Here is a 25,353-nt window from a genome sequence, read left to right as displayed (position 1 = left end):
GTCCACCATCTTTTGTCGCCATCAAATAAATAAAAAAAAAAAATCACTTTTTTTGCAAAAAAACCCCCAAGTTTTTGTCTTCATTTTATCAAGAGAGTGCAGTGTTCATTATATAAGACTTTTAAGTAGGTGCCAACAATTCTGAGTGTAAAAGCATTTTTTCAGTTGGTCTTATATAGTTTTAATATAATAATAATTTTATATAATATTCTAATTTTCTGAGATAATAACTTTTGGGTTTTCATTGGCTGTAAGCCACAATCATTAACATTAACAGAAATAAACACTTGATAGATCATTCTGTAATGACTATATAATATATGTGCTTCCCTTTTTGTATTGAATTACTGAAATAAATTAACTTTTTGATCATATTCTAATTTATTGAGCTGCACTTGTATTTAATGTCATAATGAGGGGACAGGTTGGGCGACCTCTGCTCCAGCAAAAAGGAAATGAAGGAAGAAGAACATTAGTTTAGATACTCAGACTTTATTGGAAAAAATGTTTTGGGTGTCAGGTTATTGGGACAAGTTAGTAAGTATTTACAATCAAATTACCCTTAGCCCCTATAATATGTGTATTGGGGAATAGAGAAGGGGGTCAGGTCCCAATGATGATGAAAAAACTATTAGGCTATGTGCGCACGTGTGCGTAATTCATGCAGTTACGCTGCGCTTTGTAGCGCAGCGTAACTGCATGCTTCCTGCGTCCCCTGCACAGTCTATGGAGATTGTGCAGGGGCCGTGCGCACGTGGCGTTTTAGAGCGCAGCGCTTCGGCTTCTGCCGAAGCGCTGCGTTCTAAGAAGTGACATGTCACTTCTTCCGTGCGCTTTGCCGGCAGCTCCTGCTCTGTCTATGGCAGGAGCTGCAGGCAGAGCGCATGGAATCGGCTTTTTTTTTTCACTACGGACATTTCTGCAGCGATTTAAAGCGCACATGTGCTCTTCAGATCGCTGCAGAAATTTCTGCAGTGACTGTACGCAACGTGCGCACATAGCCTTAAACTTAGCGGAAAGTGATTTTATAAACTCGATCACACCAGATGTTCCCACAAAGAAGAAATGGATCGTAGATGGAAATAGTAATTTATAATATGAACAGGTTTATTATTGTAGTATAGAGAAGTTACAGACATTGTTCAGACATGGAGATTGTGCGCTGAAAGTAACTGTAATGAATGGCAGATCGCTGAGATTGGGAGTTAGGAAGAAGGTTGGGTATTTTGGGGAAGGGTTGCAATACTCTTCTCCATATAGTGAATATATAAATATGAGAAATGTTTGATGCATATGGAATATTGATTTTTTTTTATTTTTAGAAAACAGATGTGTATTAGTAACTGTATATATTATAATTCTAATGTAACTTCTAACTTGTTTTCTTTTCTTGTTTACTTACCTACCTTTACTTTGACTGTCTGTTTTGTGTTTTCTTGTCCAGTTTGCCAAATACATGGTTTTTCCCCATGTGAAATTTTCTTAGTGGTCAACAAATTATAATTTTCACGTCAAACATTTCTCTCCTGTGTGAACTCTTTGGTGTTTAACAAGATGCGATCTTTCGGTAAAACATTTCCCACATTCTAAACATGAAAAAGGCTTCTCCCCTGTGTGAGTTCTGTGATGTGCAAGAAGATTTGATTTTTTGTAAAAACATTTCGAACATTCTGAACATGAATAAGGCTTCTCCCCTGTGTGAGTTCTTTGGTGTATAACAAGAAGTGATTTTTGGGTAAAACATTTCCCACATTCTGTACATGAGAAAGGCTTCTCCCCTGTGTGAGTTCTCTGGTGTCTAACAAGATCTGGTTTTCGGCTAAAACATTTCTCACATACTGAACATGAATATGGCTTCTCCCCTGTGTGAATTCTCTGATGTGTAACAAAATATGATTCATCTGCAAAACATATCCCACATTCTGAACATGAAAAAGGCTTCTCCCCTGTGTGAGTTCTCTGGTGTGTAACAAGACGTGATTTTGTGTTAAAACATTTCCCACATTCTGAACATGAAAAAGGCTTCTCCCCTGTGTGAGCTCTCTGGTGCCTAACAAGATTTGATTTTTTGTTAAAACATTTCCCACATTCTGAACATGAATATGCCTTCTCCCCTGTGTGAGTTCTCTGGTTCTGGTAAGTAACAAATTCTGAAGAAAATCTTTTCTCCTCTGTGTGAATTTTTTTAGATATTTTTCGATATTCTGAAGTTGAAAATGGCTTTTTTGCTGTAAGAGCACATTGATTTTTAATGCCTCTTTTGTGACTTTTATTTTTGTTACTGGTATGTGATGAATCAGAAGGTAAGACTTGTTTAATAGAATCAGATGATAGATCTTTGCTGTGAAGAGATGATGCTATATCTTGAATAGTGGCATTCACTTCAGTTATATATTGTGTGAGATCAACGTCATCTAATTTAAAAATTGAAGATGTCAGTTGTGCTTCTAATCTTCTGGTGCAGTCATCTGCCAAGAATAAAAAATATTTTTAATAATATATACAAATTTAAGGATATAATTTATAAAATGGTTTGTAATGCAGTCACCAGCATCCCCTCACTGTCCTGCCCCTTTTCCCAGGTATGGATACCGACACACTTACCGTCCCAGCCGCCAATCAGTGGCTTCCATGGCCTCAGTTCCTATCGCCATTTCCCAAAGCCTGCGCCCACCACGCAGTTCTCCTGGGACTAAGCACGCATGCATTCTTAAAGGGCCAGTGTGCCCTAACCTAGATATTTAAGTCATCCTCCCCCTATGGGAATTACCTGGGCATTGTGGTCTATCCTTTGAAACACGTGGATTAGTTATCAGGTCCCACTCCATTTCCAGAGTCTTCTGCTGTGTGTGCTAACACATTTCTGTATCCTAGTATTCGCTGTGCCAGCTATACCTGCTGCATCTATCTAAACCAACTGTGCCTACCGGACCTGCTGCATATACCAGTAGACCATGATGTTCAGCCCTCTGTTAATTTTGCTTCCCGTATATTGGAATAATAAGCCATCAAATAGTGTTCTGTAGGCCAAAATTGTACCACCTGCTACTTCGTCAGTGGAGAAATAGAGGGTTTACACAATGGTTTTAGCTGAAAAACTCTTTATTATAAAGAAATATGGCATCATGATCCAATCCAGCTAAATTCCAAAGCCAAATGTCCTCAATGGTTCTCAGCCTTGTAGTGTACCTAGACACTGCAAGTATCCACATATTTGGCACTGCCACAGGGAAAAACCCACAAATATTTACAGGGTGTTTGTCTTCTGGAGCACAAGCTGAGCACTATGTATTGGGCACTAAAATGGCATATTTCCAATTTTTCCTCTGCAACATCCACTCTATCCTAATTTCCAGCGACTACCTGTGGAGTCAAAGTACTCATTTCGACAAAAAAAAAAAATAAAAATATGGTAAATGCTATTTATTGACTACATGTTGCAGTATCACTATTTTTTTTTTTTATAAAGGGAACCTAATAGGTGCAATATGAACCCAGCACCATGGACAGGTCTTGGTGCATATTACTAATCCCTGCCTACCAGTCCCTGTATCTAGCAGCATAGATACAGTACTTTTTCTAAAGATCACTTTATTTCTTAAGTTCTCAAATGATATGCTAAAGAGCTCATGGACTAGTCTTAAAGGGAACCTGTCATCAGAAATTTGGCTTTCAACCTAAATGTTTCCCCCTCTGCAGCTCGTGGGCTGCATTCTAGTAAGGTTTCTATACTTTTTTGTGCCCCCTTTTAAACCAAAAATAAAATACTTTATAAAACTGTACCTTTCGGTTTGAAAATCTTGTAAATTATCCATGGGGGCGGGCCGTGTGGCGTCCATTGCTGTAGCTAACGCCGTCCCCCATGCTCCAAATCATCCCTCAGGACGCCGCCCACTGCGCCCGAGGTCCCGTGCACGCCGGGACACCTAGTGACGTGGTCGCAGGCATGAGAGTATGGGCGGCGCTGTGATTGCATCGCAAGTGCCCGCCCATACTCTCGTGGGCGCGCTCTCCCCTCTGTACGTCGCTCAGATCCTCCGCTTCTCCTGTAGTGGCCTGCTCCGCTCCTCCCATCTATTTCCTGCTGCAGGGTACGATGTGAAGGAGGTGACGTCGGGCCGGCGCAGAACGCTGGAGGCAGTGGGGAAAGGGCGGGCACGAGAGTATGGGCGGGCACTTGCGATGCAATCACAGCGCCGCCCATACTCTCATGCCTGCGACCACGTCACTAGGTGTCCCGGCGTGCATGGGACCTCGGGCACAGTGGGCGGCATCCTGAGGGATGATTTGGAGCATGGCGGACGGCGTAAGCTACAGCAACGGACGCCACACGGCCCGCCCCCATGGATAATTTACAAGATTTTCAAACCGAAAAAGGTACAGTTTTATAAAGTATTTATTTTGGTTTAAAAGGGGGCACAAAAAGTATAGAAACCTTACTAGAATGCAGCCCAGGAGCTGCAGAGGGGGAAACATTTAGGTTGAAAGCCAAATTTCTGATGACAGGTTCCCTTTAAGGGCGTTAATTCCTGCACACATTCAACCCTCTTAGCATGTTAGAATGCCACAGAGGCGTGATAACATGCTATTCTATGCCCATTGCCCAGCATAATCAGCCTTGATGCACATACCTGTGTCCGTTGTCACCGCCAGGTTTAGGCTCATTGTGTATGCTCAGATGTCCCCAGCACTTCCGGTCATAAGCAATATGAAGCCGGGTGTATGTGTCCCGACTTCAGCGAGGTCTAGTGCGCATGATCAGAAGTGCTGGGACTTATGATCCATATACACTGAGATTACAGCCGGCATCTGAGGCAGTGCAACGGACACAGGTACGTGCGTCATTGCCAATAATGATGCTGGTCCATGGGCATCAATTAGCATGTTAACACGTCCCTGTGGGCGAGCTAACATAAAGCCTGCTTTACACGGTACGACCGATTGTGCGATTTCACAATCGATCGTACCCGCCCCCGTCCTTTTTGCGTCACGGGCAAATCGCTGCACGTGTCGCACAAAGTCGGTAACCCCCGTCACACATACTTACCTCTCGTGCGACCTCGCTGTGGGCGGCGAACGTCCACTTCCTGGAGTGGGAGGGACGTTCGGCGTCACAGCGACGTCACACGGCCGCCGGCCAATAGAAGCGGAGGGGCGGAGATGAGCGGGACGTAAACATCCCGCCCACCTCCTTCCTTCCACATAGAGCCGGCGGCGGCCGCGGGAGGCAGGTGAGCTGCTCATCGTTCCCGTGGTGTCACACGGAGCGGCGTGTGCTACCACGGAAACGATGGTCAACTAAATCAACCGATATTATGGAACCTAACGAGCAGTACCCGACTCACGATTTGTGAATGATACTGCGTCGCTAGGAGGTGTCACACAGGCCGGCATCGCCAGCGATGCCGGATGTGCGTCACAAAAACCGTGACCCCGACGATCTATCGCACGATAGATTGCCTGGTGTAAAGCAGCCTTAAGGCTGCTTTACACACAACAATATTGCTAACAATCTCGTTAGCGATGTGACACACCACATCGTAGATACGATGTGCCGAGATCGCACATGAAGGGAATTTTGTTACTTACCGTAAATTCCTTTTCTTCTAGCTCTTATTGGGAGACCCAGACGATTGGGGTATAGCTACTGCCCTCCGGAGGCCACACAAAGCACTACACTAAAAAGTGCAAGGCCCCTCCCCTTCTGGCTATACCCCCCCGTGATATCACGGGTTCTCCAGTTTTAGTGCCAAAGCAAGAAGGAGGAAAGCCAATAACTGGTTTAAACAAATTAACTCCGAGTAACATCGGAGAACTGAAAAACCGTTCAACATGAACAACATGTGTACCCGCAAACAACAAAAAAATCCCGAAGGACAACAGGGCGGGTGCTGGGTCTCCCAATAAGAGCTAGAAGAAAAGGAATTTACGGTAAGTAACAAAATTCCCTTCTTCTTCAGCGCTCTATTGGGAGACCCAGACGATTGGGACGTCCAAAAGCTGTCCCTGGGTGGGTAAAGAAATACCTCATGTTAGAGCTGCAAGACAGCCCTCCCCTATGGGGAAGCCACTGCCACCTGCAGGGCTCTTCTACCTAGGCTGGCGTCCGCCGAAGCATAGGTATGCACCTGATAATGTTTGGTGAAAAATGTGCAGGCTCGACCAGGTAGCTGCCTGGCACACCTGTTGAGCCGTAGCCTGGTGTCGTAATGCCCAAAACGCACCTACGGCTCTGGTAGAATGGACCTTCAGCCCTGAAGGAACCGGAAGCCCCGCAGAACGGTAGTCTTCAAGAATTGGTTCTTTGATCCATCGAGCCATGGTGGCTTTAGAAACCTGCAACCCCTTGCGCGTACCAGCGACAAGGACAAAAAATGCATCAGAGCGGCGCATGGGCGCCGTGCGGGAAATGTAGATTCTGAGTGCTCTCACCAGAACTAACAACTGTAAATCCTTTTCATACCGGAGAACCGGATGAGAACAAAAGGAAGGAAAGGGTATATCCCGATTAAGAAGAAACGCGGATACAACCTTAGGGAGAAACTCCTGAATAGGGCGCAGCACTACCTTGTCCTGGTGGAACACTAGGAAGGGAGCCTTGAATGACAGAGCCGCCAGCTTAGACACTCGCCGAAGCGACGTGATCGCAACCAGAAAGGCCACTTTCTGTGACAGGCGCGAAAGGGAAACTTCCCTCAGAGGCTCGAAATGCGGCTTCTGGAGAGCAACTAGTACCCTGTTCAGATCCCATGGATCTAACGGCCGCTTGTACGGGGGCACAATATGACAAACCCCCTGTAGTAACGTGCGCACCTTAGGAAGACGTGCTAGACGCTTCTGAAAAGAACACGGATAGTGCCGAGACTTGCCCTTAAAGGGAGCCGAGCGACCAACCTCTTTCCCAACCAGATTGCAGGAGGGAAGGCAAAGTAGGCAATGCCGATGGCCAGGGAGACCCTCCCTGAGCAGAACACTAAGATAAGAATATCTTCCACGAGTTGTGGTAGATCTTGGCAGACCGCGGCTGGCTAGCCCGTCTCATGGTGGCAATGACGTCGTGCTCACGGTCGACCGACGGTGAGATGCCACAGATCACGGTACCACGACCTCCCCGGCCAGTCTGGGGCGACGAGGATGGTGTGGCAGCAATCGGTAGCTGGAACTGTGACCAATCCTGAGCCAAGGCGCCTGTCGCCAGAGCTCTTTGATCGTAAGACCGCGTCATGAAAATCGGGACCTTGTTGTTGCCGAGAAGCCATGACGTCGACGTCCGTCTTCATCCTGCGTCTACAGAATTCTTGCAAACAAACGGGTGCAGAGCCCATTCCCCTGCGTCCACGCCCTGGCGACTGAGGAAGTCTGCTTCCTAGTGTCGTACGCCCGGGATGTGAACAGCTGATATGGTGTATGCTCTGTCTTCTACCCATAGCAGAATCCGCCGGACCTCTTGGGAGTCTTGTCGACTGCGTAGTCCGCCTTGGTGGTTGGTGTATACCACCGCTGTGGATAGTCCGACTGAATTCGGATCTATTTGCATTCCAGCCACTGCAGGAAGGCTTGCAGTGCAAGATACACTGCCCAGAGCTCCAGACCACTGAGTTGAAGAGTGGACTCCTCTGAAGATGGTCTTTGACCGTCTGGAAAAGCTAAAACTCGCCTCTGGATGAGGCGCCTCCTTGAAGGAGAGACTGTCCCCTCGTCTGTAGTGAACGCTGTTTGTCCAGCGGAAGCTTCACTATCGCTGAGAGAGTGTGAAAACTCTCCAGGAGATGCCAGCGATTGGGTTCAACCTTGAAAAGTTGAAGACCCACCCGAAACTCTGGGAAGGGTCCAGCGCCATGTTCAGGTTGTGTTGGCATGCTTGTAAAGGAAAGTGCCTTGACCAGTAGATTGCCCAAGTAAAGGATCACAGAGTGACCGTGAGAGCGCGGGACTGCTCCCTCTGCTGCCACGAACTTGGTGAACACCCGTGGGGCTGTCGCCAGCCAAAGGGTATGGCTACGAAACGAAATATTCTCGTCTTTAATAACGAATCGTAGCCAACGCCGGTGCCTCGGAGCAATCGGCACGTGTAGATAAGCATCCTGATGTCTATTGAAGCTAGGAAAACTCCTTGAGACAGAGAGGCAATGACGGAGCGGAGTGATGCCATCCGGAACCGCCTGGTTTTCACGTGCTCGTTAAGCAGTATAAAGTCCAGAACGGGACGGAAGGAGCCGTCCTATTTTGGCACCACGACCAGGTCGGGGCAAAATGCGTATCTGGTTCCTGAAGAGGAACAGGGATTACCGCTCTTTCCGCCTGCAGAAGAGCCTCGGCTCGGTCGGTGCGGTAGTTTGAAAACAAACTGACTCTCACTCACAGGCCCTCAACCTGCGGTAGGTAAATGCCGCTAAAGCGGGGGAGTCTGCCCCCCCGCGGTTGCGGAGTGAGAGGGCTGAAAATTATGAGGAAAAACGCTTTGGTAGCGGATCCTCCGGCTGCCTTCCCCGGGCGTGAATTGAGCCCGCTAGGAATCTATGCCCTTCTGGGCTTTTTGAGTCGTCTTGGATAGTTGAATGATTTCATTCAACCCTTACCAACAGACTATCACTAGATAAAGGCAACCTGGTTAAGAACTTCGTTGGAAGCAGCCTCTGTTCCAATCTCTCAACTACTAGCCTCTGCGTAAAAACACGGAGTTGGCGGATGCCACTGACGTCCGGCTCGTAGAGTCTCGGACAGCAATAACAGCATGATTCGCCATGCCGACATTGCGAGTTAAAGACGCTGCTGGGACCGAGAGTACCTGTGACAGCGACCCTCTGCGCAATACTAGCTGAAATAGCTTGGAGTGCCTTCACGGCTGCGACTGCCGGAGCAGCCGACCTGCCGATAGCTTCATAGACAGATTGCAACCAGAGGCCAATCTGCCTGTCAATGGCATTTTGAAGTGAAGTCCTATCCACCACTACAACTATAGATCTAGCTGCAAGCATGGAGATTGGGGGATCCACATTTGGATACTGGGTCTAGCGCTTGACCACGTCAGGGGGAGCGACACGTGTCTCATTAATACGGTCGGAGAAACGCTTATCGTGATAAGCGTGTCGTTTCTGGACTGCGTCTCTGGAGTCAGAGTGCTAAACAAGTACTCAATATATAGAGATTTCTCTTGCTGTGAAGCTGACCCCTCCACTGGAGGAGTTGAGGGAGAAATACCCAACCTTTCGTTGATGGACGCAATAAGATTATTCACTATAGCGTCACCATCCGGTGTATCCGGATTGAGAGCGGTCTCAGGAACAGAGTCCTGAACAGCTCCGTCTGCCTCATCGTACAGAGAGTACTCCAGCTGGGACCTTGCCCAGTGATGTAGTCGAGGGCTAATGCCAGCGAGCCCGCTTAGGCCATCTGGGACTGTCGACCGTGTCGGATGCCTGCTCTCTGGGATGCCTGGAATCACTCTGGCGCCTTGAGATGCTCCAGATCAGGGCGGCCAGGGTCATTGCAACCATATTGCCCACGGTCTGCTTGGGGTGCAAAGTCTGTAAGATGTCTGTCATAGTCACAGACAATATATCAGCGGAAAAACTGCAACTTCGTCCCTGTCTCTGGACAGAGATCACAGGTGGTTCCTTTGGCCACATATAGCAGAGACCCCGGTTGAGCAATTGCACGCACTGGGGGTCCTGAAACCGTATGACATGCAGTACAAGCAGCATAGAAAGCCCGTGCATTGGCAACTTGTCTTTTTCTGCTGTTGTTGTCTAGCTATCTAAGAGCCTAGCCGAGGATAGCGACCGTACAGTGAATAGTCATACAAGCATGAAGTACAAATAAACACTTCAGCACATGTAGTACACGCAGCATTGAAAACTTGTGGCTTGGCACATTTGCTCTTCTGCTGCTGTTGTCTATTTATCTAGGAGCATGAGACAAGGATAGCGACATACAGTGAATGTATAGCATACAGCATGACAGTAAACACTGCAGCCCATGCAATCCAAGCAGCATTGAAAGCTTGTGCGTTAGCACCCTAGCCTTTCTGCTGCTGTTGTCTATTTATCCAGGAACATTAGCCAAGGATAGCGACATACAGTGAATGTATAGCATACAAGCATGACAGTAAACACTGCAGCCAATGCAAGTCAAGCAGCATTGAAAACTTGTGCCGTAGCACCATTGCTCTACTGCTGCTTTTGTCTGTTTATCTGGGCGCATTAGCCAAGAATAGCGACATACAGTGAATGTATATCATAACAATAAACCGTGCAGCACATGCAAGCGAAGCAGCATTGAAAGCTTGTGCCTTAGCACAAATTGCTCTACTGCTGCTGTTGCCCAATCTGACAGTAAACACTGCAGCACATGCAAACGAAGAAGCATTGAAAGCTTGTGCCTCAGCAGCATTGCTTATTTGCTGCTGTTGCCCAGAATAGCGACAGTACAGTACAGTGCATAGCATATCAGCACACAGCCCAAAAACCCACTTCAGCATTAGTGGTGTCAGTTGCTTACCGCCCGCACAAGAGCGGGTGCGAGGTCGCCCAAAAAACCTGTGACTGGTTCCGTTCTCCCAGAGTGGAAACCATAATGGCTGCCGGCTTCTCTTCCCCGTCCTGTGCAGAGGGGCGGGCCGTGGGCGAGCCCCAGCCAAGAGCGGGAACCCGGCGTCTCACTGTGTTCAGTGAGAGGGGGCTGGAGAATGCAAAGCAGACTCCAGCTCCCTGCGCTGAGCTACTGTACAGCGTCCCGCCCCTCCTCTGACTGGCAGGGCTGGGGCGGGAACGAAACGAAAACTAGGCCGCAAAGCCGGGGACTCGAGTAATAAGCGCGGCCGTCCCATGTGCACGGCCGACGCCGAAGTCCCCCGGCGCACCACAAGTCCCAGCCGCGCCACAATGTAAAAAACAATCAGCAGCGGCCGGCGCGGCCGTTTTCAATACATAAATTCACTCAGCAAAGCTGCAGTGAATAATAGCACCAGCGCTCCGCGCTGTTGTCCCCGGCGCACTAACACTCCCAGCAATGCTGGTGTGTGTGTGCGCGATGTGTACGGGGACACAGAGTACCTTGATGTAGCAGGGCCCTGTCCCTGACGATACTCAGCTCCATATCCAGCAGGTTCTTTTGGGTCTGTGGATGGAGCTCGGTCTCTGTGCCTGGAGACCGGTAAGATCCCACTTCACCCAGAGCCCCTCATGGGGATGGGGAAGGAAAACAGCATGTGGGCTCCGGCCTCTGTACTAGCAATAAGTACCTCAACCTTACAACACCATCCACGGGTGAGAAGGGAGCATGCTGGGGGCCCTACATGGGCCCTCTTTTCTTCCATCCGACATAGTCAGCAGCTGCTGCTGACTAAAATCTGTGGAGCTATGCATGGATGTCTGACCTCCTTCGCACACAAAGCTAAAACTGGAGAACCCGTGATATCACGGGGGGGTATAGCCAGAAGGGGAGGGGCCTTGCACTTTTTAGTGTAGTGCTTTGTGTGGCCTCCGGAGGGCAGTAGCTATACCCCAATCGTCTGGGTCTCCCAATAGAGCGCTGAAGAAAGGTCGTTTTTTTTGTAGCGTCGGTCACAAAACGACCTATGTGCGATCTCTGCACATGGTATCTACGATCTGGCGTGTCACATCGCTAACGAGATCACTAGCGATATCGTTGAGTGTAAAGCAGCCTATACTAAGAGGGCAGAATGAGCGCAGGAACTAACGCCTGTAGCGCCTGGTTCCGCCAGATCCCGAGAGGGGCGCTATCCCTCACATCTGCCCAGCCCCAGCATGGTCCCCACGTGTACTCCCGGTCCCAGCCCCCGGCAGCGACGCGCTTCCTCTTACCAGTCCCATGGCTCTGCAGGCTCTGCTCACTCCCGGGTCAGGCGTCCTAGAGCTGCTGCAGTCTCTTCCTGTCTCCCGTCCACACACAATTCTGCAGTGAGCAACTCTAGGCTGCGCGCGAGGCCACGCCCCCTTTCTTAAAGCAGTAGTGCCTCATTATCTGGAAGTGACCTCAGAGGCCACCTGTTACCTAAAGACTATTTAGATTCACCTCCCCTGGCAGCAGGCGCCTGAGCAACGCTCCTACTAGCGTATTACTAGTGTCCAGGCCCCTGTGTTCTACTGTTTGTATCCAAGTATTATCTTCCTGTTACTAATCTTCTGTCTCGCCGTAGTGCCTGCTATACCTTTCTGGCTGTGGACGTCACCGTACCATACCTACTGTGGACGTCACCGGCCATTTCTGCAGTGGACGTCACCGCGCCCCACCTACTGTGAACATCTCCGGTGCCACAACTGTATTCTGCCTGCCACGGACGTCATACCCAAGCCACGCCTGGCCGTACAGAGACTACTACTACCGGTTCCTGGCTGCCGTGCTTCTAGGCCTTCTGGGGAGGCACCACACAGTCCCTATATAGGGGTTCGCTGCTGGTCGCCTTCTCAGCGGAGTCCAGAGCACGGTCCAGTGAGTCCACCTCCGGACGCTCGCCGCTCCTCGGTGAGCGTAACAACGCCTTTGCGACAAGTTACTGTGCTCATTAGCATATCATAAAAGGATCTTTAGAAATACTTTTTCTAAAGATCTCTTTATCTATGCTACTAGATACAGGGACAGTGAGGCAGGGATTAGCAATATGTGCCCAGAACTGCTCGTGGTACTGGGTGCATATTGCACCTGACAGGTTCCCTCTAAGAGCATCCGAATGCAATGGTTGAACCCTTGTAATTCTTTAACAGCTTGGGTGAGTTTCAGGTTTGATTTTTTTTAAATAAACGGAAAACAAATCAACCTAACATTACAGCTAATATATAGTAGAATATGCCTCAGAAAAAAAAATCTCACAGACACTGGGATCAGATTAAGGCTTGCTTTCACATCTGCGTTTTTTTTTGCCTGATGGCAAAAAAACCCAAAAATAACGCAAAACGCATCTGACTGGATCCTGTGGATTGTACGTGCAACGCATGCAACCGCAATCGTTATTTTACCAGATCTGTCTGCAGCAGGACACAGAATTTATCGGCCAGCACTGGAGTCAGCAGATCAGGAGTCAGCTGAACTCCTGATCTGACAGCCCGCACACGCTACGATGGATGCAGGTTAACAGCAATCACTGCCTGCTGCTGATCACGCGTGACCGTGTGCGGGCTGTGTGGTCAGGAGTCAGCTGAGTTCAGATCAGTTGAGGACTCCAGTGTCGGCTGATTGCAGGGGACACAGAACAAGTAAACATCGCAGCGTGTGCGGTCTGTGAGGTCAGCTGAGTTCGGCCGGCACTGGAATCAGCTGATCTGAACTCATAGAACAAGTAATCAGATCAGCTGACTCCAGTGTTGGCCGATTACTTGTTATGTGTCCCGCTGCATCCATCGCAGAGCGTGCGGGCTGGAGTTCAGCTGAGATGGATGCATGTGACAAATAACAAGTAATCGGCCGACACTGGAGTCAGCTGATCTGATTACTTGTTCTGCTGAGTGTGTGGTCAGGAGTAGGGTGACTGAGCAGTAAAATGCTCCGGTGCTCAATGGGCAAAGCCCATGTCATTTTTTTTTTTTTTTTTTAATTCATAAAAAAACAAACAAACAAAAAACCCAAACACATAACCTAACCCTATGCATGGGCTCCAGCTGCATTTTCTATTGCTAACGGTAACCCAAGCAGCTACTGGCTGCTAACTCTCACTGCTTGGTGTTACCATCACTGGCAATGGAAAATCCAGGGAAGACCTTTTCTTTAAGTGTTTTGCCCAAAAACTAAAAAAAAAAAAAAAAATGGATGTGGGCTTCGCCCTATTTTTGTATACTAGCCAGGTACAGCAGGCAGGTACAGGCTTCCCCTAACCCCCAGCTGCCTATTTGTACCCAGCTGTGAACCAAAAATATAGGGAGGCCCTTTTTTAAGTTAAGTTTTAAGGTGCGTTCGGCGTCACAACGACGTCACTAATCAGCCAGCCAATAGAAGCGGAGGGGCGGAGATGAGCGGGACATAACATCCCGCCCACCTTCTTCCTTCCGCATTGCTGTCGGGACACAGGTAAGGAGAGGTTTGTCACTCCTGCGGGTTTACACACAGCGATGTGTGGAGCTGCAGGAGCGACAAACAACATCGTACCTGCGGTCGATCCGACATTATGGAGATGAACGACATTACACAGATCAGCGAGATTGTACGCTTCTGTGCTCGTTCATTGTTCCATCTAGGATTTACACGTTGCCATGTCGCTACCGGCGCCGGATGTGCGTCACTAACGACGTGACCCCGACGATATAGTGGTAGCTACGTCACAACGTGTAAAGTACCCCTTAATGTCAGGCCAAGGTTGACCCCGCCATTAAAGAAGCTCCAATAAAGTGTTAAAAAACAAACCATACAGACAAAAAATACTTTATTAGAAATAAATACACAGACACACTTAGGGACTCCATCTTTATTACTCCTTCTCACTCCTCCACGATCCTGGTCTTCTGGAGAGAGAGGCTGGTTTCAGACGCCCGTCTGCTGCCTCCCGCTCCTGACCGCCGATCATTATACTCACTGAATATTCACTACACTGAAGAGCTGGAAGCAGGAGCAGGGACTTTAGTGCCGGGGACCGCATCGCTGGGGACCGCAGTGTGTGTGTGTGTGTGTGTGTGTGTGTGTGTGTGTGTGTGTGTGTGTGTGTGTGTGTGTGTGTGTGTGTGTGTGTAGACATGTGTGGGTCTGTGTTCAGTATATACATGCTTGTGCGCTATGTGTGTGTATGTGCTCGTAGCGCGGTGTCACGGGGGTGTCATCAGGATGTCATTAGAGTTCATTGGGAACAAAAATGACCTCCTGGACGTCACTGCACACACACAGATTGCTGTATACTTACCAGTCCCCACGGTGCGGTCCACGCCATACTCTTGCTTCCAGATCCTCGGGCAGTGAATATTCAGTGAGTATAATGATCCGCGGTTAGGATCGGGAGGCAGCAGAGCTGAAGACAGCATCGCTGGATACAGGTGAATATAAAATATTTTTATTTCACAGACAAGTGTTCTCTCCGGTATGTGTCACACGTATGACCATAACCACGCATGTGACTTGTACCTGATAAAACACGGATGTCTGAAACCAGCCAGAGACAAATTTCTGTACTGACCATGCCAGGCTGCTTTCTGGGCATGCTCAGTACAGAAAACAGGATCCTATCTATCAGGAGCCGGCGCCTATTGAACTACTTTGCAGGTACCGCCGCAATGCATCGGATCCAGTGAGATGCAGTATTTTGACTGAGGTCAAAAACGCAACAAGTAGCATTTTTGAAACTCTGTACAATACCGCAAAACAACGGATCCAGTGTGTGCCGCCCCCAAACGGAAGTCACCGCATATTGCCGTGATTCAATTGTAAAGGATCCAGTCATATGCGTTTTGATGTGAAAGCAGCCTAATCATTATAAAGGTGTTATCATGTGAAGTGACAGATGTCAGATTGGAGAAATGGGGCCTGGATAGGAGCAGAAAACTGGCTGCAGTGGAATGCCATGAAATAAGAGCGGCTTTGGTACTAACTACTACAGAGAAAACTGTGACTATAGACAATAACACATCTACTAAAATGATCGCCCTCCACCCCGACAGCCTTCACCATCAATGATTTAGTAACTAGAGGGGACACATCTGGAGTAATTACAGTATGTGGCTCGGGGGCTCTCGGCAATCCAAACTATTGTAGGGGCCAATATTTTCTGTCAGATGAGTTTCTAGAAGAAATATTAGACATCATTTTCTGCCTCTCGGACTCCACAATGGACGGCTCCAGTACAAGTTCTTATATAATGGACATTTGTAGAATTCAGAGAAAATATCTTTCAGACACTTGAAGGTTAAAATATCAGAACTTTGTGTGTTAATTACTTTCCTTTTATTTGTAATTAGATTTTGAAAATAATGTGGGTGGGCTGCCCGGCCTCCATGTACCCACTGTGGGATAATCCTAACCTCCCTCATATGTTACAGTTACCCTGTGCTGAACTTTGGATAAAAACGCCCCTATCAGCACATTCAGCAGAAGGGAGAGAAGGAAGATCCATCAATAAGATGCCGAGATTCTAGGACGTCACCAGCATCATTACCCACCTCTTTCTCTTAGGGGTCCACCATACAGATTAGATTTTTCTTCCCCTGATTTTCTAAAATGTCTGCACATTCTATGTACACTGTCATTTGGCTTTGCAGAATAGAAATCTGGGCAGGGTCAACGTCTTCTAATTTCAGGTGATAAGATCCATCCTAACTGTAAGATCTCGCTATTTTGGTTGGAGGAGCATGTGGTGGTCTAGCAGCAGAATGGTGACCATTTTCAATGAACGGACTACAACCCTGATAAAGCAGCCACAGCCGGTGACTGAGAAGAATCTGTGACTTCTCTGCATTTAGTGGTCACTACTCACCTGGGCGGTTATCTGTAGGAATCTCCTCTTTACTCCGCTCATCACTCCTCACATATGTCTCTGTAGTATTAATATGGGTCAGATCTTCTCCCTGAAACAAATATTGTAAAAGTCACAGACACATGGAGAAGTCCCATCTATGATCAGCTCTAATCCTGCCATCTCCACCGCTCTCATTACACAAGTATAACACATATAATACTGGAGGATAAAACAAGACTGAGCACAAGACCTTCACAGCCGTCTACACATCATAGGGGGATTTCATGGCACCTTCTCTCCATCTACCTGATGATCCTGAGGAACATCGGGATCTTCTTGTTTACAGTCCTGTTGGAGAAGAGGACGGGGACATCTCTCTGGTGTTGTCCTCTTACTGGATAGAACTGGAGGAGACACATACAGGGACTGAATTCATTCCTTACATACAGATAATTTTAGGCCGTGTGTATTTAGTCCTGTCTATTACCTGGTGATGTGAGGGGCTGGGGAACCTCCATCATGACATCCTTGTACAGATCTTTGTGTCCTTCTAAATACTCCCACTCCTCCATGGAGAAATAGACGGTGACGTCCTGACACCTTATAGGAACCTGACACATACAATGATACCGTCATCCCCCGATCCCTTCATAGCGTTACTGTATAATGTCCCAGCATTCCCAGCAGTGTCACCTCTCCAGTCAGCAGCTCAATCATCTTGTAGGTGAGTTCTAGGATCTTCTGGTCATTGATGTCCTCATGTATCGGGGGGTGAGGTGGAGGCCCCGTGATTGGGCTCAGGGGTCTTCCCCATCCCTCAGACACAGGGGCCTGACAGCGCTCACTAGAGGTCTTCTTCACTACTGTGTAATCCTGGTTATGGAGAGACACAGTAAGAAATCTCACTCCAGACATTTCCAGAGTCCTCACCTCTCCAGTTCTGTCCATCTGTTATTCCCATAGATAAGAATGATGTAATGTGACGTCATCAGAATCTCTCACCTCTCCAGTAAGCCGGAAGAGGATCTCTAGGGTGAGGTGTAATATCCTCTCCGCCATCTTGTCCCTGTCCATATCCATCCTTGATGGGGCAATCAGGAGAATTCTCTTATATAGAAGATCTCCACTGAGAGGCTCCAATATTGTAGGGACCTGAATGGGGAGAAGATGACGATGTAACATCAGAAAGAATCCTGTACAGTAATATAATTACTCATATCACTGGCTGCAGAAATAACGCTAACATGTATGACATGAAGGAGAAGACACACAGTTTTGGGCTGTGGTAACCGAAATGAAGATCCTTGATCCAATAATATTAAGAAGCGGCTTTTACTCCACATGTATGGCACGTGACTAATTTACTATTCACTAGTGATGGGCAATCCCCCCGATGGTCGGGATCAGAGAGACTCGCCCGATTATTGTTTTGTGAAGATCGAGATTTTGCATCCGACCACTGATCTTGGACTTTACAGTTATGGGATGGGGCGGGGAGGGGGGGGGGGGGGGAGCGGAAAATAAAGAATATAGTTAATAATAAGCATTGTCATTATACTTACAGGTCCCGTGACGTGACTCTGTGTCCTGCCGCTTCTGCTTCTAAGTCCGATCATCACTGTGCCCTCCCGGTAACCAGCGCTGACTGAAGGACCTTCTGTGACGTCATAGCCATGTGACCAGTCAGGTATGACTTTTGTATTACCTCGTTGGTTACGGACTGGTCACATGGCTATGACATCTTGCAAGGTCCTGTAGTGTCAGTGGATAGCGATGGGCGAGCATGCTCGCCGGTACTCGCCCGAGCATCTCAGTACTCAAGATACTCAGTGAGCGCCAAGTACCAGCGAGATGCTCGAGCACTTGCTTGGCTCCAGCGCCCTGCATGTTGGTGCTTTTTACAGTGTCAGCCCACATGCAGAGATTAGTTGCTGTAATGCCACAGTCGGTGAATAGCGGCGCCGAGAATATAGTATAATATACTATAGTATAGTATAGTAACCAGCTCGTTAGGTTACTATGGCAATGAAGGCAGCAGTGACGTCACCGCTTACTAACCTGCAGTCTCTGCTCACTCATTGAGTGACTGGACAGCACGGGGAGCAGAAGCGTTCTTCCTCCCCCCGTGCATTCTGATATAGCAGAGCTAGATCAGTGACAGAAGACTAGGATCATATATTTTTGGTTCTCAGCCGGGTACAAATAAGCAGCTGGGGGTTTGGGGGTTAGGGCAACCTGTATCTGCCTGCTGAACCTAACTAGCATACAAAAATATGGCAAAGCCCATGTTGTTTTTTTTTTTTTTTTGCGCGAAAAAAAGGCCTCCCTGGATTTTCCCTTGTCAGTGAAGGTAACAGCAAGCAGTGGGGGTTAGCAGCCAGTAGCTGCTTGCATTACCCTTAGCTAGCACTAGAAAGTGCAGTGGGAGCCCATGCATTTTTTTTTTTTAATTATTTTTTTAAATAACTAAAAAACAAAAAAAATGGGTTTCCCTGTATTTTGCTTTCCTGCCAAGGCAGATGGGGTGGCAGCCCCTAGCCGTCTGCCTTATGTGCGCTGAGAATCAAAAATACCGCGGAGCGCTACATCATTTTTTTCTTTATTATTTACTTATTTTTATACATATATACACACATATGCAGCTCTGTCAAAAATTAAGAGACCACCGCAAAATTGTCAGTTTTTCTGATTTTTCTCTTTATAGGTATATTTTTGAGTACAATGTAAATTGTTCTTTTATTCTATAAACTACTGACAACAATGTCTCCGAATTTCCAAGCAAAAAATGTTATATTTATTTTTAGAATATACTAGTTTATAGAATAAAAGAGCAATTTTCATTTTACTCAAAAATATAAAGAGAAAAATCAGAAAAACTAAAAATTTTGCAGTGGTCTCTTAATTTTTGACAGAGCTGTGTATGTATATAATGTACACAATATATAGTTGTATACAAATAAATAATTTGAAAAATTACATAGCGTTCTGCGGTATTTTTGATCCTCAACGCAGATAAAGCTACGGCTACGGGTTGCCACCCCCAGCGGGCAAGCTTTACCTGGCTGGCGATCAAAATAGAGGGAAAGCCAATTATTTTTTTTTTATTTAAAAAAATAATAAAAAAAAAAAAAAGGCGTTGGCTCCCGCCATATTTTGATTGCCAGTCAGGTAATGCAAGGCACCTGGGGGCTGGGAATCTCAGAAGCCCGCAGCCGCCCTTGGAAATGGCGCATTGTCTCTTAGCGCCATTTCCAGGTGTTTTACCTGGCTCGACCAACAGCCCTGGTGCCGGGTTGCTCGCTGTGTAATAAAGGGGTTAATAGCAGCTTTGTATTCTCAGATGGTACTAAGCCTGAAATTCATGGTGTTATGCCAAATTAGACATTGCCAACATTAATTTCTAGTAAACAGTAAAAAAAAAAAAAGATTTTTATTAGAAATAAAACAAAAAAAAACAAAAACATTTTGGAGACTCCATCTTTATTATAAAAACAATCCTTAGTGCAACGTAATCCACAGGGAGAGCATTGTCTGCTCTGCTATGACGCTCTGTACAGGGGGAGAAGAAGGCGGACAGTGAGGGTATGATTCTACTTGCATCACATTGCATCACCCCACACCTGATGCTCTCCGGACAGGAGCTCATCAGCTACATGGAAATACATACAGCCGACCGCACTTCTGTCGGGAGATTGTGCGCCATGATGCGATGCGACACTCGCACACTGACAATGAAAGTTCAGGTACCACGAACTTTGATGATGTTATAGTCATGTGACCAGCCTGTAGCCAATGAGGTAATACAACATTCACACCTGACTGGTCACTATGACATAACGGAAGGTCCTTTTAGTCAGAGGTGATTACCGGGGGTCACAGCAATGATTGGAAGGACACGCGGAAGCAAAAGCGCCAGGAGACAGACTGCAGGACACGTTGCAGGACCCGTAAGGTTTTTTAATAATGTGGGTTTTTTTACAGCCCCTGGACCTGATCTAGACTTCATCTGTAACACGAGCTTCCCAGAAAAGCTCATGATCGGGATCGTGTAGATGATCACTATGTGATCGGTACGATCCCTGATTTTTACAGATCGGGATCACCCATCACTAGTATTCACCTGTTGGGTTTTTTGTAGGTTTGCCATTGTTTGTGGGATTATAGCTTTTCAGATTTTTTTTGGCTGATTCTTAGACTGCAATTTAATAGTCGCAAAATTTCTGTGGAAAATTGACACTGAAAAAGATGTGCGTGTGTGGGTGGACGAGAAAGTCAACCAGTGCCAGGAAGCTGCGGCCAAGGCAGATAAAATAGTAAGATGCATTGAACGAGGCACAGATGCTCCGGACAAGAACAGTTTTGCCTCTATACAAGTCACTAGTGCGGCCACACTAATAATATTCTGCACAATTTTGGCCTCCAGTGAATGAGATGGACATAACTGAACTAGAGCGGGTGCAGAGAAGAGCGACCATTAAGGGAAAGGAAGGACGGCAATAGGAGGATAGGTTAGCAAGCTTGGGGTTATTCATTTTGGAAATACAAAGGCTATGGGGTGATTTTATTACAATATACAAGTCTATCAGGGGCATTACTGAGATATTTCTAATGAGCTTTTTACAACTGAGCCCTCCAATGATGACAAGGTGAATCAATAATAATCACAGATGGTGATTCTTTACTGTAAGAGCAGTGAGAATATGGAACTCTCTGACACATGATGTGAGAATTGTTGATAGACTACAAAAATTCAAGGCGGGCCTGGATGCCTTCCATAGAAAGTATATTATTGTAGGTTATCAGTACTAGATTTTGTGATGGGACATTGATCCAGGGATCTAGTGTGATATTTTCAGAGTCATGGAGGAATTTTGCACCTCGTAAAAAGGTATTCACACCCCCGGAACTTTTCCACTTACTGTGTTAGCCAATGCTCCACTTATTGTTACATTACACCCACAAACGTACATGTATTTTATTATGACTTTATGTGCTATAACAGCATTAAGTAACAAGTATTTGTGAAGGGTAAAGGAAATGATAGATTGTTTTCTAAATATTTAAAAATATAATATAAATCTAAAAAATTGTGACATGTATTTGTATTAAGCCCTTTGTAGTATGATGCCCCTGAGTGACCAATTGCCTCCAGAAGTCACATAATTAGTAAATTGAGTCACCTGTATCATTTATTCTCGCATAACTACAGCAGTTTTGTGAAGGCTTCAGAGTTTTGTTTGAGAACATTAGGGATCAACCAGTATTTTGAAAATGAAAGAACCCACCAGACAGGTCAGGGACAAAAGTGGTGAGGAAAAGTAAAGCAGGGTTAGGCTATAAAAAAAAAAAATAAATATATAATTTTTTTTTTTTTTTTATAACCTAACCCTGCTTTACATACATACATATATTAATATATATATATATATATATATATATATATATATATATATATATATATATATATATATATATATATATATATATATATATATATATATATATCCTAGCTAGCCTGGCTGTCTTCAGAAAGACAGCTCAGACCAAGGCTCATCCCACTGAACGCCTGCACTCCTTCCTTGTGGGCAGAACACTACTCAGGCAACACAGAGTGAGGGAACCACATCTTGGTAAGACGTTATTGCTTCACCAAACAGGCAAACACGTATCGTACATTTCCAGCAAGAACACAAGATGATACAAGCGACAGAGTCTCACCCATCCGTTGGCTCGGAAGGGATTAGAATCATTTTGACACTCAGGCTTCCTGGGCCAAGTATCCCAACCAGCAGCACCGAGCTTTTGATGAGCACCCACTGAGAGGATATGGCGGCAAGCTTAGAAAGATGATTGAACACAGCAAGATATTTAGCCAGGCAACTGAACTGTCATAACCTGGGTTCTCCAAGTGAATTTGTGGGCTCAGTATTGAGCAATGAAGCAGATCTGTGATTGTGATGCCCCTGGACTAGTCCAGGGTGTCAAAGGGAACTGCACTACTCTCTATCCTTGGTGCAGGGCCCACCCTCCTTGGTTCCGGGGTCCGCAACAGTGATTCTGTACCAACAGCACAAATCCTAGTCACCGAAACACTACAATTGCCCGCTGTCCGCCATCTCACCTCCCCATCTGCTGCTCGACTCCGCCATCTCACCTCCGCGATCTGCTGCCCGCCTCCCGCCATCTCACCTCCCGATCTGCTGCCCGCCTCCGCCATCTCACCTTCCCGATCTGCTGCCTGCTGTCCGCCATCTCACCTCTCCATCTGCTGCCCGCCTCCGCCATCTCACCTTCCCGATCTGCTGCACGCTCTCCGCCATCTCACCTCCCCATATGCTGCTTCCTCCGCCATCTCACCTCCCCGATCTGCTGCCCCCTCCGCCATCCCACCTTCCCGATCTGCTGCCCCCTCCGCCATCTCACCTTTCCCATCTGCTGCCCCCTCCCCGATCTGATGAGGGAGAGCCAGCAGCAGCTGCTGCCCCTCTCCCTGTTCTGCTGCCTCCTCTCTCACCCTCCATGATCTGCAGCCTGCTCTCTCCCATCCTCTTCATCTGCTGCCCCCTCCACCATCTCTCACCCTCCGCGATCTGCTGCCCCCTCCACCACCTCTCACCCTGATCTGCTGCCCGCCCTCTCCCATCCCCCACCGCGCCCTCTCCCATCCTCCATCTATCTTTTCTTTCATCCCACCTAGCCCTCCCCTTTTTGCAGCACATCCGTACGTGTGTCCTGATTTTTTTTCTGTAAACTAAGAAAGAAATACAAATAAACGTAGTTTAGGGGCAGTAAAATTATACTGTAGTAATCGTCAACTACAGTATTTTTTACTGAATATTGTAAGGGTCAGCCCAGTGCCACACGTAAGAGCGATGCACGAATCTCACATCGCATCATCCGGCATGGTCGCTCTGTTCCAGACAGGAGTGTGTGGCTGTGCCGGATGATGCGATGCGAGATTCGTGCATTGCTCTCACGTGTGGCACTTGCCATAGTGTCAGTTGCTCATTTTTTATTTTTTTTTTTACTGATGTCCGTATTTTTTATTTTGCCAAACTAATTTTTTTGTATGGGGGTGGGTGGTGTCTATTTTCCAAAATGGGGTCACATGTGGAGGAACTCCATTGTTTAGGCACCTTAGGGGGGGGGGGTCTCCAAATGCAACATGGCGTCTGCTAATAATTCCAACCAATTTTGCTGTGAAATAGCGATCCTTCTCTTCTGAGCCCCGCCGTGCGCCCAAACAATTGATTTTCACCACATATGAGGTATCTTTGTACTCGGGAGAAATTGCACAATACGTTTTATGGTGCATTTTTTTCTGATACCCTTGTGAAAAAAAACAAAAAACTACCTGTTTGAAAAAACAATTTTGTGGTAAAAAAAAAAAAAAAAAAAAATAAATAAATAAATATATACATTATATATATTTTCACGGATGAACATTACAAACTTTTGTGAAGCCTCCAGGGGTTCAAAGTGCTCACTAAACAGCTAGATAAATTCCATGAGGGCTCTAGTTTCCAAAATGGGGTCACTTGTGGGGGAGCTCCATTGTTTAGGCACCTCAGGGGGTCTTCAAACCCGACATGGCGTCCGCTAATGAGTGCAGCTAATTTTGCACTCAAATGGCGCTCCTTGCCTTCCGAGCCTTGCTGTGTGCCCAAACATTTGACTTCCACCACATATGAGGTATCTGTTACGGGGACTGTCGGATAATAAGGGAATGGAAGGCTATCCGACAGTCAGGGTCCACCGTGCAGAGCTCTGCTGCAGAGTAGGGCAGAGGATAGGGGAAACCTGTACCACCAAAGCGGTACTGACACTGTTACGTCACAGTGTCACCAAGGCCAATAGCGGCGTATACTGTTTAAGTCACAGCGACTACTTCTTAGCATAACATAGGAGTGGAAATGCAAAAGAGTGAGGAATACAACATAAAAGTGCATAGAAGTCTCACAGTCTGTGAGCGTGAAAGCACCTGTCTCAGTTAACAGTCACAGAGACTAGGTGTAGTGTGTGCAATATGGCACCTACCTATGTCCGCTCCACTTGTGGTGCAAGGATACGGACAGCAGCAATGTTGCTAGCTTGAAACTCCTGCCTATGACCGCTCCCCTAGTGTGCGAGGATACGGACTGCTGCAGGAGGCAGCGTAGTGGAGCGTTACCCTAGAAGGCAACGACCACCTGACCTACCTATGTCCGCTCCACTAAGGTGCGAGGACACGGACAACAGTACGGCTGAAAGGTACAGGAGCGCTACCCTACCGATAGCGCTCACCTCAGAGTAAAACCACAAGGCCCAGTCAGACCATGTGCAGCAAGCACCTGCCTATGTCCGCTCCACTAAGGTGCGAGGATACGGACCACAGCATAAGCAACAAGGTACAAGGGCGTTACCCTACCGATAACGCTTACCTAGATAGACAATAGGTGCCGCAAGGGACATGCACAGAGCGTCTACTCCTATGCAGGAACCAAGAGGACTGAGTGCCGAGCAGCGTGCATCAGGGTCTTATATAGACTCTGTGCCTCATCCAAGATGGAGGACACCAGCCAATCCGCTGCGAGAACGTCAGCAATGACGTCACGCTGGCCTATTACAGAGCAAAGCGTCATAAGCACATGACCAGCGGCCAATCGGCTTAGAATGTGTCAGACACATGTGACCTCGTGTCAGCGATGATGTCAACTGCACATGTGCAGTGGCTCCAAGATAGGACTTAGTCTCCAGCGCTCGCACATGCTCAGTAGCATGGAATCAGAACATAGTCTCCAGCGCCACACAGACCTGGGACCAAGAAATAACACAGCCAGACCACAGCAAAGGATAAGGAGACACGCAGATCCCCAGAAACGGGAACCGTAACAGTATCAGCGTATTCAGGAGAAAATGCACGATACATTTTATGGTGCATTTTTCCTGATACCCTTGTGAAAATGCTAAATTTTATGGCTAAA

General features: G+C 47.1%; 1 protein-coding gene across 1 annotated transcript; it reads right to left on the bottom strand.

The window, feature by feature from the left end:
• Positions 1–1,008: 1,008 nt before the first annotated feature.
• On the bottom strand, positions 1,009–22,742 carry LOC142310565 (uncharacterized). Its single transcript, XM_075348085.1, has 5 exons — positions 22,716–22,742; positions 16,878–17,001; positions 16,697–16,794; positions 16,409–16,499; positions 1,009–2,468 (listed from the first exon to the last, which is right to left on the bottom strand). The coding sequence occupies exons 1-5, from the start codon at positions 22,740–22,742 to the stop codon at positions 1,507–1,509; spliced, it is 1,302 nt and encodes a 433-aa protein (XP_075204200.1). The 3' UTR covers positions 1,009–1,506.
• Positions 22,743–25,353: the final 2,611 nt, after the last annotated feature.

The sequence above is a fragment of the Anomaloglossus baeobatrachus genome, chromosome 5, assembly GCF_048569485.1.
Source record: "Anomaloglossus baeobatrachus isolate aAnoBae1 chromosome 5, aAnoBae1.hap1, whole genome shotgun sequence".
Lineage (NCBI taxonomy): Eukaryota > Metazoa > Chordata > Amphibia > Anura > Aromobatidae > Anomaloglossus > Anomaloglossus baeobatrachus.
Note: the sequence above shows the minus strand (reverse complement) of the source record. Positions and strands in the feature narration are given on the sequence as shown.

Bases quoted from the DNA above. Each gene is read 5' to 3' on its own strand.
- LOC142310565 (XM_075348085.1), bottom strand. From the start codon at position 22,742: ATGGCGGAGGAAGCAGCATATGGGGAG. The intron at 16,795-16,877 runs GTAATAGACAGG...TGTCTCCTCCAG, and splicing joins CCAGCCCCTCACATCACCAG to TTCTATCCAGTAAGAGGACA. The intron at 2,469-16,408 runs GTGAGTAGTGAC...TATTCTTGGCAG, and splicing joins TCCTACAGATAACCGCCCAG to ATGACTGCACCAGAAGATTA.